The following is an 18,058-nucleotide window of genomic DNA, read 5'->3' as shown; positions in this document are numbered from 1 at the left end:
GAGGGAATGAGAGAGAGAGAGATGCAATGAGAGCGACGGAGAGGGGATGAGAGAGAGATGCAATGAGAGCGACGGAGAGCGGGGGTGAGAGCGACGGAGAGAGGGAATGAGAGCGACGGAGAGAGGGGATGAGAGAGCGTGTGATATGTTGTTATAGGGTTGAGGAATATCCCCGTTTATCATCTTCATCATCATATCCTGTGTACGTCTATGAAACCACAACAACACATTTCAACACAACATCACTTCGGCAGCCTCAGTTCAGGGGAAGCTGAGGTATGTTAAACCAACCTATCCCTTCCACCCAATTTATAGACTCGTATTTTGCCCAGATTAAAAATAGAAAAAGGGGGCCAACTACCTCTAGCCTGCTACTGAAAACACCTGCTCTCCCGACCTCCGAGGGCTAAAAAACCTCAGACTTACATACAAACCCTGGTCAATATCTGACCCCTGGCGCACATCGCGGTGGTATAAAGACTGGGGGGAGAAACCAGGGGAAAGGAGGATAACCTCACCGGTGGACTTTGTTGTTTTGTATTGGCCGGAAACACAAGCACTCTAGCTACACAGTCCAAACCACACAATCCAGTACATCCGTTCAGGATTGGGTCGAGTACGAGAAGAGGCCATGGGGGCTTAAAATAACAGCAGGGACAAACACCCCCAACCCAAATCCGTGATGTTATGGGCCATCTAGCTGGCGAGGTTTGGAAGCATCAGAAGTGGGAACGCCCACTAGGCATAGATAGGTCATCCCACAAGACTCTCTGAGCCCATCTATATGAAATAAGGTTTACCAAAACACATAAGATCCTCGTATAGGATACAAGTGGAAGGCTCCACGACCAGGACTGTTCATAATAAAGACACGAATCTTTTCGAGACTATGGATAACCAAAAGAGAATAACTTACACTCCAAGTGACATTGACATAACGGTTAAAGTCATAATACCCTAGCACGAATGAAAAGGGGGTGCACAACGACCCGAAACGCAAGCACGCGCAAACACACACGCGCATAAACACAAACACAAACACAGACACACACACACCATGCCTTCATCTTTATAATTACGCGGACCTATCTTCATCATCATCATCATCATCATCATAGCCATGACCATATGTCCCCTCATGTCGCGACAGAGGGAAGAATAAACAACTTCAACCCGTATGCGCGCGGGCACAACCACACACACACACACAGCCATCTCAGCCTTGCAATTATACGGCGATAGCGATAATCTGCCCATCATGCCCTGATTCCCCTCAAAATGTATCCCTACCCATCGCCTGTGTTGGGTGTCTTTTAGAGGTTCATGGTTGGTGGGCGCCGTGTTAGTCGTCGCTGTCGTCTGAATGCAGATGTCTCTATGCCATTATTGACACTTGCGATGCTCGCCGCCTGTCTCCCCGGTGGAAGGATAGCCGCCTCCCAGCACCGCTGCACAACAGCTAAACCCGGTGCGCCAGGGTTTTCATCGGCTGGAGCCTGATGCAGCGATGGTGTTTTTCTGGAAGCGGTTTCAGTCCATTGTCTTGTACTCTTGATATATTGGTGGTAGCGGTGCGTACCGCTGTTCAAACGGCGGTGCTGCAGCCGTTTTAACGGGGGTGGCTTGACCAAGGAGAGAAAAACAACGGATGGTCCGAACGATTCCAGTTAACACGATCCGCTCCAGCGGCACATTGGCTAAACGCTGCAGGGGGAGATATACATCCCGCCGGTTCTGCAGGGATGGGAGTGGAAGGGGCGATATCAACGGTATCGTCCTATACTCTTTTTGTGACGTGCGTCGCCTCCTTCTTCGTGTTCCTCTTCACTGCTTGATGCGGCTCCTCCGCCTGCGTTCTCTATCAAATATGACGCCTTTCCGCCCGTGTGAAAAGAATAGCCCCCCCATCCACACTACCCTCCTCTCTCTTCCACTCTTCCATCCTCCTATCGCAGGCTGGACTGTGCGAAGGCGTAGTGGGGGTGATAGAGAGAGGGGAGGAGGGGCCCCGGAGGAACGGCTCCTCCCCGTTATGCTGCTGCTGCTCCTGCTCAACGCGGGCAGCAAGTGGCGGACACGCGGCGAGCACTCCCACTCCGACACCGGGAGAACCGCGGAGACCAGCAGTGATCTAAATTCAGTCCGTCATCTGCATAGTCCTGCTTGAGGCAAATTGTTATCTAAGATAAAGTGTAGGGTAGCCTTGTCGGACTGATCAATAATACAGAGAAAAAATATATAAGGCCTATAGAGTTTGCTATTGAACTTTAAGTACATTTATGTTTGAACGATTCTATTAATATAGAGATGCTGTTATGTGTATCTAATAAGTGAACTGTTATTCGTTTATCAACAGCATCAAAAAGTCAAATCATGTGCGGAAGGCTGCAGCTCGGCAGCACGATCACCATCTCAACCAGCTTCAACGTCTAGCACCAAATATCAAATAGATTAGCACTGAGGACAACACTGCGAAAATATCAGATGGTTCTCCTTATGACACCGAGAGAATCGGGGTCAGGGGGCCCATCATTGTCAGGTGCTGCTGCCTCCTCCTCCTCCGGCGGCGTCGTCCCAGATTGCAGCACGCTCCCCACACTGTTCCCCCTGTGACTGTGAATTAGAATGCTGGACAGTGTGCAGGCTCAATGTGCGATCTGCCTGGCACGTTCCTCCTGGCGTCGACGCACCAGCTAGGAGAGCTGGCGTGCAGCGGGCCCCCGGTTGGCTCCCACCACAAACACAAACGGTGTTCCGGTGAGTTCCGCAGGAAACGATACATAGGCGGCAGGGGCTCTATTGATTGTATTGACCGCCCTGTACGCTAAATCTGCCGTATAATGGAATACGCTCATTCTTCGAGGGATACATCCTGTGGGGTCAGTGTTCTTGAAGCACAACGAGTTATTCTGTACCCCTACTAGGGCTACCCCTCCTAAAGGTGTCTGGACTGACGGGCGGTGTATTTTAACACAGGAGCTGGCAGGATGTGACAGGTTAGCGTGCGCGGCCTGAGACGTGGTGAGTAAATGGTTAGCACCAGTGGTGGTGAGAAAAGTCATGTCGCTGAGTCACCCAAGGTCGCTGGACCTTGTTGTCGAGAACCACCATTTTCTTAAAGGTCACCATAGCACGCAATTATCTTTTATCCTGAGATTATACTACGTGTCCCACTGTGTACACGGTTCTGGGGTGTTCTGTTAATGCCCTTTAGGATATTTTGTACGTGAGGCGCAACACAAAGTGTATTATTATGATGATTGCTATTCCGCATGTGCATTCATCTAAGGGATTCTCCCTAAGTGTGACTGTGCCACAAAAAAAGCTTGTATTCACTTCCTGCTACTGACCTTCTTAATAACCTGTCTCTATACTGTCGAACCCCTGCCAAATCCTTAATGGCCTGTCTCTAGACTGTCGAACCCCTACCAGTTCCTTAAAGGCCTGTCTCTGTACTGTATCACCCCTAGCTGTTCCTTAATGATCGGTCTATGCACTGTCTAACCCCTACCTGCCCCATAGCCGGGACTCTGTATTCACTATCTTTGTATCGTTCCCCAACTTCCATAACTACTCAATGCTAAAAACATGCTAGCGCCCGCGTCTATAAAACATCACAACCTGTCCTATTCAAGAGAATAAATTATACAACTTTTTTATAAACAAGCCTGTATTTGTATAATTAGCTCAATTGCATTCTTACATTATGCCACAATCACTGACCTAAATTACTTCATTGTAAATGTTAATTACAACAGCACAGACCGATATGCCAATCAATTGTGCTGATTACTTTTACTCTATCTCGAGTTTTAGTGTGGGGCAAGAATATGCTATTCAAGTATTCAACATGCCACATAGTCTTAATTATGATAAAAGTGTTTAACCATACATTCAACTTCTCCTATCTGAATTTCTTGTCTGGGAATCAGACCGGAAATAAGCTGTTCTGGTCAAGAATTTCTAGAAACGAATCAAAAGAGGAAGTTCTTCTGCAATGTAAAAATAATTTCATGTTTCGTCCATCCCACTACCAAAAAACTGTTTATTTCGCGCCAAAGACTGATCAAAAGTCTCATCTATTTAAGATGAGTCATATATATTTGTCCTGGATTGGACATTCTTTCACTAGCTTAAAAAATACTGCTTAGATAAAGTGAAAACCTTATATTTAATGTTAATTGATATAGTCAAATGCACCATGTGAATACAAATGTAAAAATAATAATCCAATATAACATTAACATTTTCCGCTTTATCTTCAAAATATCTCTGAGATATTATGAATTTTAAGTGGTATTTTTATATCAAGTTGGATTTCTTTCTATTTTTCCGTAAGAATATCCACAGCTTGACATTAAAGACTACAATTTAGCTACTGCCCACTACTGCTACCAGTACTCCCCATTTCCTCAAAGCTACTACATCAAAACCATGTTCAAGGTCTCCCAGGTTGTGTGGGATGGACGAAACATGAAATTATTTTTACATTGCAGAAGAACTTCCTCTTTTGATTCATTTCTAGAAATACTTGACCAGAACAGCTTATTTCCCGTCTGATTCCCAGACAAGAAATTCAGATAGGAGAAGTTGAATGTATGGTTAAACACTTTTATCATAATTAAGACTATGTGGCATGTTGAATAATTGTATAGCATATTCTTGCCCCACACTAAAACTCGAGATAGAGTAAAAGTAATCAGCACAATTGATTAGCATATCGGTCTGTGCTGTTGTAATTAACATTTACAATGAAGTAATTTAGGTCAGTGATTGTGGCATAATGTAAGAATGCAATTGAGCTAATTATACAAATACAGGCTTGTTTATAAAAAAGTTGTATAATTTATTCTCTTGAATAGGACAGGTTGTGATGTTTTATAGACGCCGGCGCTAGCATGTTTTTAGCATTGAAGTTGGGGAACGATACAAAGATAGTGAATACAGAGTCCCGGCTATGGGGCAGGTAGGGGTTAGACAGTGCATAGACCGATCATTAAGGAACAGCTAGGGGTTATACAGTACAGAGACAGGCCTTTAAGGAACTGGTAGGGGTTCGACAGTCTAGAGACAGGCCATTAAGGATTTGGCAGGGGTTCGACAGTATAGAGACAGGTTATTAAGAAGGTCAGTAGCAGGAAGTGAATACAAGCTTTTTTTGTGGCACAGTCACACTTAGGGAGAATCCCTTAGGCGAATGCACATGCGGAATAGCAATCATCAGTTTAATCTAATGGACGAGCAGAATCTAATCCTGCCATCCCCTCATAGATCTTCCTTTGGCTTGTTGTGAGCCATTGTCGCTTAGCAATGTGGAGGACACAATTCAATATTTACTGTTGATCAAACCTATGTCGGCTCACCCTCTTATCAATGTGTCCTGTTTTCACAATAAATAAGTGGGATTAGCAACCCTATTTAAAAAGCGTAGAAGTTTGTCTATCAGTGACCTCAAAAGAGTTCAATGATGTGACTTTTTATTAACAATTCTTTATCTAAATGCCCTTGCCCTTGGGCAGAAATGTAGACTAGAAACAACCATATGATATCCGTTATCATATCAGCCACCAAGAGGGAGGGGGTTTACAATGGAGAATTGTATAGTCCTATCTGCAGCCTGAGCGAGACAGGATCTATTGTGCATCCTTTATGATATACGGAGCATGGTGCTGTTGTGGCTACATTGTAAGATCTATGATATTGTGTGAGAGCAACTTAAACATCTTGGACTCTGCACATACAGTAAAGGGCTTATACATCGTGACTTCAAATCGCAATGGCCACCTACATTTTGGATGCACAGGACCAAAGGAATAAAATCGGTAGTAAAGGTGTTTCGGTATTTTTTTGTAATTAATCGTGAAAGTATGTCTTTATTGGTAGACATTGTTTGGTCCGAAACGGCAACAGCATTTCTCATGCGAGTCGTGGCCATCAACGTTTTCATTAGCCTAGGTGACTTGGTTTTTTACGTTGATTTAGGATTATACCTTAATACAACTCTGTAGAGGCATCCCAATCCCCACTGTGACAGCCAGTGTGTAGGGAGCACTCTGGCACAGACTCGCAGCTGTGCATCACCCAAGTGGGTGATGCACAAACTGGTAGTGGTGGACCCCCCCCCCAGGCCCCCAAGCACACACACATTCTTAAAGTGCTTTTGGTGACTAGAAAAGCTCTATATAAATGCAATAACTTATTTTTAATCACAAAAAGTTTTGCCAACAAAAAATCCCATTATGCATCCTAATGCACACATCGGCAGTGCTCAGAGAGGTCCTTCAATATAAACAGTAGTTCAATATATCTCCTTTGCTCTTTCCCTCTCTTTACTCCCTCTCTGTATCCATGTTACACACTGTCTCTCTCTCTCTCTCTCTCTCTCTCTCTATATATATATAACCTAGCTACATTCCCTGCAAAGTACCCATGTAAGATAACATTAGGCTCTTTATAGATTTAGAACACCTCTCACAGCCTATGAATCCCGAGGCCATGGGGAGAAACTGAGAGCCTCTATCTTTCCCAGGGTATCCCACCAAGGCTGGCTCACCTCCTCTTTAGACTACAGGAGAACGTATACAGAAGATCACAACAGGACTATGGGTAATGTAGTCATATCATTTAACAAGGCACTATGTCTATCATCATGCACAAATTACAAAGATAGAGAACAATTATATATTTATATATAAAAACAATGCATATTAACTGACTGATGAGGTGGACATATTTACATTTAGTCATTTAGCAAACTGTGGACGCTTATATCCAAAGTGGCTTACAAGTTAGGCTGAACACAATCATATAAACAGCATATAGACGGAAACGTGTAGCTGAAGTCAAGCTGCATGTTCATCCTTTATTTGAAAATAATAACCTAGTACTGAATACACATATAGGAGGGAGAGACAGAGACAGACTGCTCAATAATTTAGAACTGCTGGCATTGATTGTTCCATTTAAACCCGTCTGTATTTTGGTTGTGTGCATACGTGTGTGTGGTTGTATTTGGGTTGTGATGTTTATGTGTGTGTGTGTGTGAGGAGAGGGAGGGTTCTGATAACGGTGAAACAGATTGCAGCACAAAGACTGCTACTTCATCCTGTCGTGATCAAAGTGCTTCTCAAACATATTACAACTAAATAGGAGAAGGAAATGAGCACAAACGGTTTATTCCATGTTCTCTGCACTTTAGCCTAGTGTGTGTGTGTGCGTTTGTTTGTTAATAGGTAGGCATGTGTTTCTGTGTGTGTCTTTATGTGTGTGTGCATGCCTGCATGCGTATGCGCTTGTGTGTGTGTGCACATGCGCTTGTCGGTGCGTGTGTGGGAGCATGCGTGTAGTTCAACGCCAAGCCCAAGCAGGTTATCGTTTATTAGGGGAGTGCAACTGGCTGTCGTATACAACACTCCACTGTTGCTTACACTAAACTCCCCAAATCCGCCGTCTGGATAAGATACCGGCTGCTGCCGCCAAGACATCTTCCAAGTCCTGCAGGGAATGCTCTGGTCATTAATAGCTGTTGTGGTATCTCAGCTCTGCACATTTAGATTAAGGGGCAGCTGTGTCCAGGCTGCCTCTTCCTTTATCGTTGAGATGACACGCAGTGTGAAGCACGCAGGCTAACAGCGCGCCAGCAGGGCTTATTATTTTGACTATTGTGACTTATTTGAGTGGAAGGGTCCCATTGTGTCGCATCAGGAAGTTCAAGGGGAAGCGGGACCCGCCCCTTTACTGGCCCAATAACCAATCATAAAAGATGTTGGCCAGGTTCCACGCTCAGAAATCCAATGAACAATGGCATGTACACCACAAAACAAACAAATGCAGATTTACTGACTCTGACCAGGTGGACGTATTAACATTCAATCATTTAGCACGCTCTATCCAAAGCAACTTACAAGTTAAGCTGAGGTCAATCATATAAACAGTATATAGACGGTAACTTATATCGGAAGTCAAGATGCATGTAAACCCTTTATTTGGAATTAAACATCTAGCGCTCAATACACATATTCCTGGCTAAAAAAGGAAAGGATAGATTTGAAAAGATCAGAAGCTCTGGCCAACCAACAAGCCAGAGCAGACCCTCCTCCAGAAGGAGACCACAAACTTGTTTCCCACATTGTTCTCCGACCTGACCCACTACAACCCTGCGAGTTGACCCAGGACGATCTCCAAGTTCTCCGTCCGTCTTCATCGCCGGTCATTCCACATCTGTCAATGCGACAGGGGACGGACTTCGTAAGAAATATGGAGGAAGCAGACTTCAACCAATCAATCCCAGAATTGCATTCACCCTTAATCCCACCCACACAATCCAACCCCTCCCCAATCTCAGTCCGTGGTGTCTCATCACTCTCCCCCACCCACCCACCCACCCATAAATCCCCCCCCCATCCACAGTCCTTGTGTCCCCTCACTGGGGCCCGAGGGTGCTCTGAGTGTCGGCATGGTCGCTGCCCCACAGCCGGTAAAACTGGCTGAAGTCCACGTAGGGCGGCACGCGGCCCGTCTCGTCCGGCTGGGCCGCCTGGCTGCCCCTCTGGCGGAACAGGCTGCCGTCCCCGGAGCTGGAGCTGGAGCTCTGGGTCTGGGTGTTGGTGGACTGCAGGGTGGCCGTGGGGCTCTGGCTGCGTGGGGGGCGGGGGGGAGAGGAGGAGAGGGGGGAGAAGGGGATCAGTGGGGGAGGAGAGGTGCAGGGAGGGGGTGGTGGGTCAGGGAGGGAGGAGGTAGGATGAGAAGAGGGTGAGGAGGAGACGGAGTCGGCGGAGGAGGGAGATGCGTTAAGGGAGGAGAGGCCAGGAGTCGGAGTAGGGATAGAGGAGAAGGAGGAAGAGGAGGAGAGGGGGGGAGGCGGTGGGGTGGGGACAAAGGAGAAGGGAGAAGACGTGCGGGAGGAGGAGAAGGGGACCAGCGAGGGAAAAGTGGAGGAGGCAGGAAAGGGGTAGAGAGAGGGGAGCGGGGTGAGGGTGGAGGCGGGAGGAGGGCGGGGGAGGGAGTGCAGCGAGGTGGAGAGACAGAGGGGAGGGCGGGAGAGGGAGTGCAGCGAGGCGGAGAGGCGGCGCGGAGGGAGAGGGGCAATGGGCGAGGCAGCCGGAGAGACAGAGAGCTCCATTATGGGCTGCAGGATGTCTATGGAGGCTCGGCGGCCGGCCGACGGGCACACACTGGGGGGAGCGGCGGGGTGGGAGGAGCGGCGAGGAGGACACGGGATGACAAGATCGTTTAGATGCAGAGGTGGGAGTGAGCGAGTGAGAAGCAGCGAGCAAGTGAGTGATGAGTCGAAGGAGTTTGATGGAGTGAGCGTAAAGTGTCGGTGGTGCACATCAAAGGGCAGGTGACGGCCGAGACGGAAGGAGAGAAAAACAGGACAAGACTAGACAACGTGCATCGAGAACCCAAAGCACGAACGGGCACAACGGTGTGCTATTTGAGGGCAGAGTAGTGTTCATGAGGGTGTCTCCAGTCTAAAAAGTGATACACTGGCCACAGCATCGGTTCATCCAAGGCCTACTGCTGAGAGGAGGGGGAGCCAGTTAGGGGGCCTGTGTTGTCTGCTCAACAAACTACTACAAAATAAGGAATTTGTTTTCCACTACATTCCCTGGAGATGATTTGTAGAAGCCTCTGCTGTGTGATTAGGGGTAGGATTATTCATAAGGGGTTCCAACGCCACACAAGCTTTTTTAGAGATGAGAGGGGAGGAGTGGGGCGGTGTCACATCCACAGCGATGTCATTGACATTATTCTAGAAAAGGTCATGCAAGGTCACTGAGGGAACTCCCTGTTTGGTTAATGGAGTGGCGCCCAGCGGGGGTCAGCCGTTCAAGGGCTGGTTCAGAGAGAGCTGAAGAGCAGCAGGATGGAGGAACACACAATTAAACCAGAACAACATTAGAGGCCGCACGGCGGGGACAGTGGGAGGTGAACAACAGGCCCACCCAAAGCTAACAGCACAGCGGGAGGGAGGGAGGGAGTCGGGGCTCAACCAACCGAGAAGATAAACAGGATAACGGCGGGGGGGGAAGTGGAAACCAAACACACCCAAAAGTGAACATGGAGGTGATGGTGGTGGAGGTGATGGTGGTGGCGGTGGTGGTGGCGGTGGGTGAACACACAGAAGGCGGCAGCGAATTGAGAGCTCCCAGGAGGGAGCAGACAGGAGAGCGGAGACGGGTGGTAACCGAGCATGGCGCATACCGGGTACACACTACAGGATCATTAGCCCACATCTCCCCCTGATTCCCCCTTCAGACAGTCGTGGGCTCGGAGGATAATCAGGCCCGACTGTCCTGCGGCGTGTTTTCACTTCTCCACGTCGAAAATGTTTCACATGCAAATATGGAACATGTTCCGTTTTTGATTATCCTAAATCCTGTAGTGTGTGGGGAGAATCCCAATCACATTAATTGTTGCCTGGAAAGGCCGGTGGCCAAATAGAAGCCGAGCTGACGCACTACAAGATCTCTTAAAATCGTGTCGACTTTTCAACTCTTAACGAACCACCATATCCATGTTTATATTCATTAATGAAAGGGGAAAGCATGTGGATTCATTAAAATATCCACATATAGAACAATGTTCAACATTTCCGAAGACACCCCTTCATGAGAGCGGTCCTCACAGGTTATAAACTGACATAGTGAGACATTAGGTAAGGTGTTGTAGTTAAGGGGTTAAAGAGGTTTTAAATGTTGCAGTGTGTGCCTGAGGCTCACAGCGGGCGGTGCGGGGGTGGGTGGGGAAGAGGAGAGTGTAGGGGCAGGCTCTTACCCCGGGGTGGGGGTCCCCTCCTCGACGGTGGAGGCGGTGTTGGTCCCGTTGGTGAGGGTGCCCTGGGAGGGCATGACCAGGGAGAGGGTGACACTGGTCTTACTGGTGCTCTGGCTGTTGGAGTAGGGGACGGACACCGGGTAGATGCGGCCCCCTGTGGAGACACAGGCAGGGGGTTCAATGGAAAAAAAACACTAAAACGACAGATTGTTGATGAAAAGTGGGTTACATACAGTAGTATGTTTTTTTTTTTTCTAAGACATGTATTTATCACATCCTTTTCCATCTAATTTTGATTATTTCGATTATTTATGTACTTTGTCTCCTTATTTTCTAAAGTTTATTTGTTAGCCTAATAAATATGATTTGATTGTGATTATTGACAGGGGTGGAACTCTTGTACAAGCCCATTGGGCTTCGTTCCCTCCTTGCGCCATTAATGGTAATGTGTGCTAAATATATAAACTAAACCAAACTAAACTAGTAGTGGTATGAATTAAACGACTGAGGCCTCCTACAGGATCACTGTGGACATTGGGGTAAGAACCAAGCCCCTTTTGAATGTGAGTCGAACACACAGACCTAGACCGTAACTCGACTATCCTGGCCCTTGACCGCAAGAAGCGGAATTAAGCTGGAGCAGAATATTTTGAGGATATTAAAAGCTTTTTTTCGTTAGCTTTCCACCGGTCTGCGTTTTATCCCCAATTTCCGGCCTTGGATAAACACAGTAGATCTTGTGTTATCTTAATGCAGCTTGGGAACACAAGACGTGCAAACCCCCCGCCCAGAGGGGTAGAACGTTTTCACACGGAGCAGAAATAAATCGCAACAAACACAAGCCGCCGCCCCGACTGAGCTGCGATAGGTCCAATCCCCGACCTATCACAAACCTTCCAAAAAAATCCCCCAATTTTTTATCTCAAGGAATAACAGAACACAATAAAACCGGAACAAACAACAAAAAATATAATAAACATCCTATAATATGTATATATATATATAAAACAAAAGGTAGCGGAGGAGGGAACCCTACAGGGGGGGGGGTGTTCTACAGTCTGATGGGGTTAGCCGGTGCCCGGGAGCCCCTACCCTGCGTGGGCGTCAGCAGGCCGTCGGAGGGGGGGTAGTCCAGCGTGCGGACCAGCAGGGTCATGTCCTCGTGGCGGGCGCAGCGGGCCGCCCGCTGCCGCCCCGAGGCGTGGGCGTCGTGGTGCACCCGCTTCACGCGCTCCACCACCGCCTGGGCCGCTGCCCCCAGGTCGCTCTGCTGCGCCAGCTCCGCCGCTACCATGGCAACCATCTCCTGCACAGCAGCCCACCGTCCCGACGCACCAGGGGTTGAGGTGTGTGTGTGGGGGGGGGGGGGGGGGGGGGGGGGGGAGGGGGGCGGAGCCGTGTGGAGAGAGAGGGAAGAGGGGGGGAGGGGGTGAGTCACTTAGTCACTTCGAGTCAGGGGAGCCGTGGATGGAGCGGGGTCGGGGGAGGGGGTGAGACGAGGGGGAGGCGGGGGAACAAACGAGACAGGAGGGAGACGGACAGACCGGAGGGGAGGATAGAGTAGAAGGAGTGGGAAATAAGACCCCATAGTTTCCAGTGTTGTCATCGGCACATTCATCCGATGGCGAGCCACATTAATGATGATGAGATAGAGCCGGGTCGATAATTAGAAGACAATGTGTACAACTGGCTTTAGATAGCCATTCTGTCCTAATCAGTACAAAAATAGCCAAATGGGACTTAAGGTAGGCAGGCAGAGAGACAGTCAGACAAGACAGTTCAAGGAGGGGCTTCACCTGATTGGCTTGTTCGGGTCCGCGGGCGGACTCCAGGGCGCTGATGAGGCCCTCTGACATCAGCAGCAGGAAGCCTGTCACGCCATCCAACTGGTTGCGGTGGATCTCCGGCTCGGCGATGATTGGCTGGGACTTGGCCCCGCTGATGACGTCAATGTGAGCAAGCACAGAACACCGAAAAATGAATGGGGTGATGGTAAGAGGGGACAGGATGGGAGATCGTCTCAGGACAGAGAGAAATGAACAGACGAGAGGATGAATGGTTGAAGGAGAGGGGACAGATTCCACTAGGGGTGTACGGTATAAACGGTATAGAACCAACACTGGTGTGAATTTGCGCTATAGTATGGATTTCGACGTTACCGTGAGACCGGTGTGACCGGTAGACAGATATGTGTGTAATGCGTCAAAGTACGTAACACGTTAATACAGCAACGTAAATACATTTTTATTTCATTTCATCGCTGACAGATTTGACAGCTATACTGCCTTCTCAGACAGTATGCTATTGCGCCTGCGTGCTTTCGCAATAGTCCATTCACGAGCACTCATTCCACACTGTACGAGCCAGACGCTGGTAGAGTGAAGCTGTCTCTGTATCTCTTCCAGACATCGCTTCCGCAGGCATTTTCCAAAGCCAGTCCTTACGACCAAAAAAGCCAGCGGTGAAACGAGATGACAAACGCCGTCACTGTTTACCTGTGTAAGGACATGGTTCCCTTTCAAAATGTCCATAGAAAGGGCTTTAAAGAGACGGTCAAAACACTCTATCCCAGGTACGTGTTACCTGCCCGCACACACTTCAGCCAAATTGTGATGCCAAAACTATACGGCAAGGTCCGCGACAAAGTGGAGAAACAAATCCATACTGTTGTGTTTTTCAGAGATGGACGTAACTTGCAATTTTTGTTCATGCAGTTATGCTGCCTAACCAGTACTTTACCCCTTCAGAAGCATTTAGATCGAAATTAGAAGATACAATTAACATACCGTGATATAATACCGTTACCATCTATGCCTCAAATCATAACGTGATATACATTTTAGTCCATAACGTACAGACCTAGTTTCCACACAGACACAGACTACTGACAGTATTTGATAGTGTGTGCGTGTGTCTGTTTGTTTTAGTGTGTGAATGTGTGAGAGAGGGAGAGAATGAGTGAGTCTTCATGCGTTTGTCTGTGTGTGTGTCCCACCTGAGCAAGTCGATGTCTGTGTAGTTAAGTTTGACCCGGTAGTCTCCGATGGTTCTGGTGCTGGGCTGACCTGCGATCTGCCCCGCCTGCTTTACCCTGGCCGGGTCCACTCCTAGGATAGGGGAAGACGAGAGAGAAATACTATTACTATTTCACGTTGAATTTGTGCATCATGTCTTTTGTTAATTGTGATTTGTTAATGTCAAGTTATGTTTCCCATCCTAAAACCTTCCTATAATCATCCTACAACCATCCTACAACCTCCACAACCTTTCTATAACCGTCCTACAACCATCCTACAACCTCCAGATCCTTCCTACTGTCCTACTTGCTTCCTAAAATCCTCCCAGAACTTTCATCCAACATTCACAACCTTCCTATAACCGTCCTACCACCATCCTGCATCATCTTACAAGCTTCATACAAGCTTCCTACCTGGGTACAGGTGTCGTGCTCCCCACCTCATTTGACATATAAATAGAACGAATGGGCTGAAAAAAGAAGCATACATAATCTGCTGTGCTCTGCTCCAACGTGCCTACAACCTCCATGGCATGTGACAGACCTCCCCTCCAGGTATACCCACGAGAGTAGCACCTCGCTCCACAGAACTCCACAGTCAGACATCACGCCACAGCAGCAGAAACAACAGCAGCAACAACAAACAAACTAGAACGAGTGCTTTCAGACCTAATGGTGTGCTCAGCAGCCAGCGATGGAGTTCCCCTACCCTCACCCTCCTCGTCCCCAAAACCACAGCACTCATCGGGAGCGAAATTATACCCTAGTGACTAACCTGGTCCTTTTGTGAGGAAATGGAAGGGTGGCGTAAGAGCAGCAATCATGGTCTGTATAGGGAGCAGTGATGGCCATTTACCGCGAGTACTCGCACTGGAATAATTTGGAGAACACTAGATCCAATAGATAACGTGAGAATGTCAGACATCTCCTGCTCATCAATATCAGACAACGGAAAGCAAGTGCAATTTCTAATTAATTTAGTGTAGTTAATCATCATCACCAGGCTTTAGTTAGCAGTTATATTCTTATTTATGTTTGTGGGTTAACATCAATAAAAAAATCGAATAAAACCAACTCAACAAACATTGGATGACTCTACAGATTCTCTCAGTCAACAAATTAAGACTCTAATCCAGACCTCCCACCCATCTCTATATACTGTATAAATCGCCAGCCATTTCATGAATGTTAACAGGTCAATTTTAGAGCAAAGTGGCAGCAGTGCACGGGGATAATGGAACATTACGCAAAAGACAAAGGCTGACATTGGCAAGATGACAGGTGATGAAAGAGCCAGAAGGTGATAGATTGACAGTGCTTTATTTTTTTACCGTGTGTGTGTGTGTGTGTGTGTGTGTGTGTGTGTGTGTGTGTGTGTGTGTGTGTGTGTGTGTGTCTCACCCAGAGCAGCCAGTCTCTGCAGCTCATCCTCATTTTCTGTGTTGTGAGGTCTTCCGATCTGCTGCACCTGGTTCTGCCCGTCGCTGCTGGACTTGCACAGCAGTGCCCGGTTGGACCCTGAAACACAGAACCCCCGGGCCGTCAAAAAACACACCTCTACCGTCACCAAGACCCAGAGATACTGAATGGCCTGCATTTAAACAGCACCTTCCTAACCTGTGGTCACCCATATCCTGTTTTTGGAGTGAATCATTGCTTGTGTTTTGCTGCACAACAAGTTCAACATCAGTCTCAGGACAGACTCCCTTGCTGTACAATGCCAGGCCCCAACAGCTGATAGATGGAGCATTAGACTGAGGTTATTGTTATGTGGCATTATAATCCCAGCTATAAACTGAATGTCTGCAACAGCAGGTTTTATTATTATTTCTATGTGTATTTGTTATTTTACCTGGCTGCTATGTTTTGACTTGACTCTTAAATCAGAAATAAATGAAACATGAGATGGAGGTGTGTGTGTGTGTGTGTGTGTGTGTGATACTTGAGATACTACTTCTTAAAATACTTTATTGATCCCAGTTGTGAAATTCTGGATTTTTTGGTACCCTTTTTGATACGTCCAAAGACGTCTCACTGCACTATTGTTTTTCATGATTGTATTGACTTTGTGCTTGAATTATATGCAATATCAATCGTGTTATCTGCATGTTACAACAACAATTTCAAAGGGAGTGCTTCCTGCTTTACGTCAAGAGAAGGCTCACGGCCAATCGGGCAGCGGCAGTCACCGTTCATTATTGAAATATAATTAATAACGGCAATCAATAATGGATGGAATGACAGAACATTAGGTCACTTTTTTGTCAATACCGGACATATTTACCCGAGGTGATTATCTGACGAGGCTATCCTTCGCCAGTTAGTTGTTTGCGGCATATCCAATATCAGTCACAGCTCCCTGCTAGAGATGTTCAACCACTCTTTGCCGGCCATCAGCGTATAAATATAAAATGGTTGCTTCCCACCAGGGGAGTATCACATTGTGGGTCGCGCGACCTCGGCTGCCAGAACCATTTCCATCAGACCACAGCTGGGGGGGCGCGTTGCTTAACCTACCAGTGCCAATACGGCCCCTGCAGGTCTCTATGTCACACACAATGACCTGTGAGCCCGCAAATGGCCAGAAGAAGCCAGCTGAGGGAAAGCATTTTACTTGCTCCCCCGGCTGCAACGGACCAACCCTTCACTCCTACCCACTCTCCACTGCATTAGACGTAGCACCCACTTAAACAGTGCTACTCAAAGGTACCCGTAGCCCTAGGGCTACGCTAAAGGATCGCAGGGTACCAGGAACATTTCTGAAAATATTATTTATGTGTTGGTAAATGGATGGTAAAAGGACTGCATTTATATAATGCTTTTTTGTAACCAAGAGGCCACCCAAAGCGCTTTACGATATTAACTAACATTCACCCGTTCATGCACATATTCACAAACTGACGGTGGCATCAGCCATGCAAGGCAACAGCCAGCTCTTTGGGAGCAGTTAGGGTTAGGTGCCTTGCTCAGGTGCACCTTGTTACTCAGCTAGGAGGAGCCGGGAATCGCCCTAGCAATCTTGCGGTTACCAGCCAACCCGCTCTAGGCAAGGCAAGGCAAGGCAACTTTATTCATATAGCACTTTTCATACTTGAGGCAGAGTTTTGTGAATGCGCTTTGATTCTTAAAGCCAGTTGGAAAAAGTTGAGGAAGGGATGAGTGGTCTAAACGTCCAGCTAACAAGAGAGAAGGAGAGTGCATATAAAGCTGAAAAGACAATAATTTCATAGTGAGAAGTAAAGCACAGCCCACGTTCTTCACTCAACTTAGAATTCACACCACCCACTGAATGTTTAGGTCTATTCTCGATGCAAAAAATGTAAATATTGCGTCTGTCCAGACACGGCTGTATGCTGTTGGCCTGAGTTTCCTTTTTTTGCGGCCTTAAACACAAACATCTCGATAACCCGGAGGATGTTCAAATACCCAAACAGAACACAAGGAGGAAGGAGCTGCGGCATTTTGAAGGAAGCCACGTAAACCTTTTCCATCACTTGCACTAATATTGGGAAGCTTTCAAAAGTGAATTATAAAGAATTATAGATAGAAATATATGCCAATTGATGGAGACTTTTATCGAAAGAGAGTTTAGCCCAGGGCGGGCTAAACAAATCTATTTGTTGCTTAAAAAGAGCGGTTTTGGGTTTGTTATTTGAGTTTGGTTTACACTCCCCATATATGGGCAGGCATGTTATTTTATGAGGTTTACTTGGACAAATAACAACCAGTGTTTCCTGTTTGTTCCATCTCGATGACTTGAGGAAAGGCTTAAACCAGGTTTCTGTTTATTGGAGTAGTTGTCTACGGCACCAAGTACAGTGGGGCAAAAAAGTATTTAGTCAGCCACCAATTGTGCAAGTTCTCCCACTTAAAAAGACGAGAGAGGCCTGTAATTTTCATCATAGGTAAACCTCAGCTATGAGAGACAAAATGAAAAGAAAAATCCAGAAAATCACAATTTCTGATTTTTTAAGAATTTATTTGGAAAATAAGTATTTGGTCACCTACAAACCAGCAAGATTTCTGGCTGTCACAGACCTGTAACTTCTTCTTTAAGAGGCTCCTCTGTCCTCCACTTGTTACCTGTATTAATGGCACCTGTTTGAACTCCTTATCAGTATAAAAGACACCTGTCCACAACCTCAAACAGTCACACTCCAAACTCCACTATGGCCAAGACCAAAGAGCTGTCAAAGGACACCAGAAACACAATTGTAGACCTGCATCAGGCTGGGAAGTCTGAATCTGCAATAGGTAAGCAGC

The 18,058-nt window shown here is 47.1% G+C and overlaps 2 protein-coding genes across 3 annotated transcripts in view; both read right to left on the bottom strand.

Moving 5' to 3' along the window:
• Positions 1–1,938, bottom strand: part of mgat3b (beta-1,4-mannosyl-glycoprotein 4-beta-N-acetylglucosaminyltransferase b) — a 33,429-nt gene extending 31,491 nt beyond the window's left edge. For both annotated transcript variants that reach the window (XM_079730435.1, XM_079730439.1), the window contains exon 1: positions 1,291–1,938. The gene's annotated coding sequence lies outside the window, so the exon portion shown is untranslated. The remainder of the gene's footprint in view (positions 1–1,290) is intronic.
• A 6,471-nt stretch (positions 1,939–8,409) lies between these two features.
• The window catches only part of tab1 (TGF-beta activated kinase 1/MAP3K7 binding protein 1), an 18,701-nt gene continuing 9,052 nt past the window's right edge, over positions 8,410–18,058 (bottom strand). Inside the window, exons 6-11 of the mRNA XM_079758821.1 lie at positions 15,197–15,313; positions 13,775–13,886; positions 12,576–12,717; positions 11,872–12,085; positions 10,780–10,933; positions 8,410–8,636 (exon numbers count right to left, since the gene is read on the bottom strand). Of these exons, the coding sequence (XP_079614947.1) occupies positions 8,423–8,636; positions 10,780–10,933; positions 11,872–12,085; positions 12,576–12,717; positions 13,775–13,886; positions 15,197–15,313 (953 nt within the window). The 3' untranslated portion in view covers positions 8,410–8,422. The remainder of the gene's footprint in view (positions 8,637–10,779; positions 10,934–11,871; positions 12,086–12,575; positions 12,718–13,774; positions 13,887–15,196; positions 15,314–18,058) is intronic.

This window comes from Pollachius pollachius (genome assembly GCF_949987615.1).
Source record: "Pollachius pollachius genome assembly, chromosome: 2".
In the NCBI taxonomy this organism is placed as follows: domain Eukaryota; kingdom Metazoa; phylum Chordata; class Actinopteri; order Gadiformes; family Gadidae; genus Pollachius; species Pollachius pollachius.
Note: the sequence above shows the minus strand (reverse complement) of the source record. Positions and strands in the feature narration are given on the sequence as shown.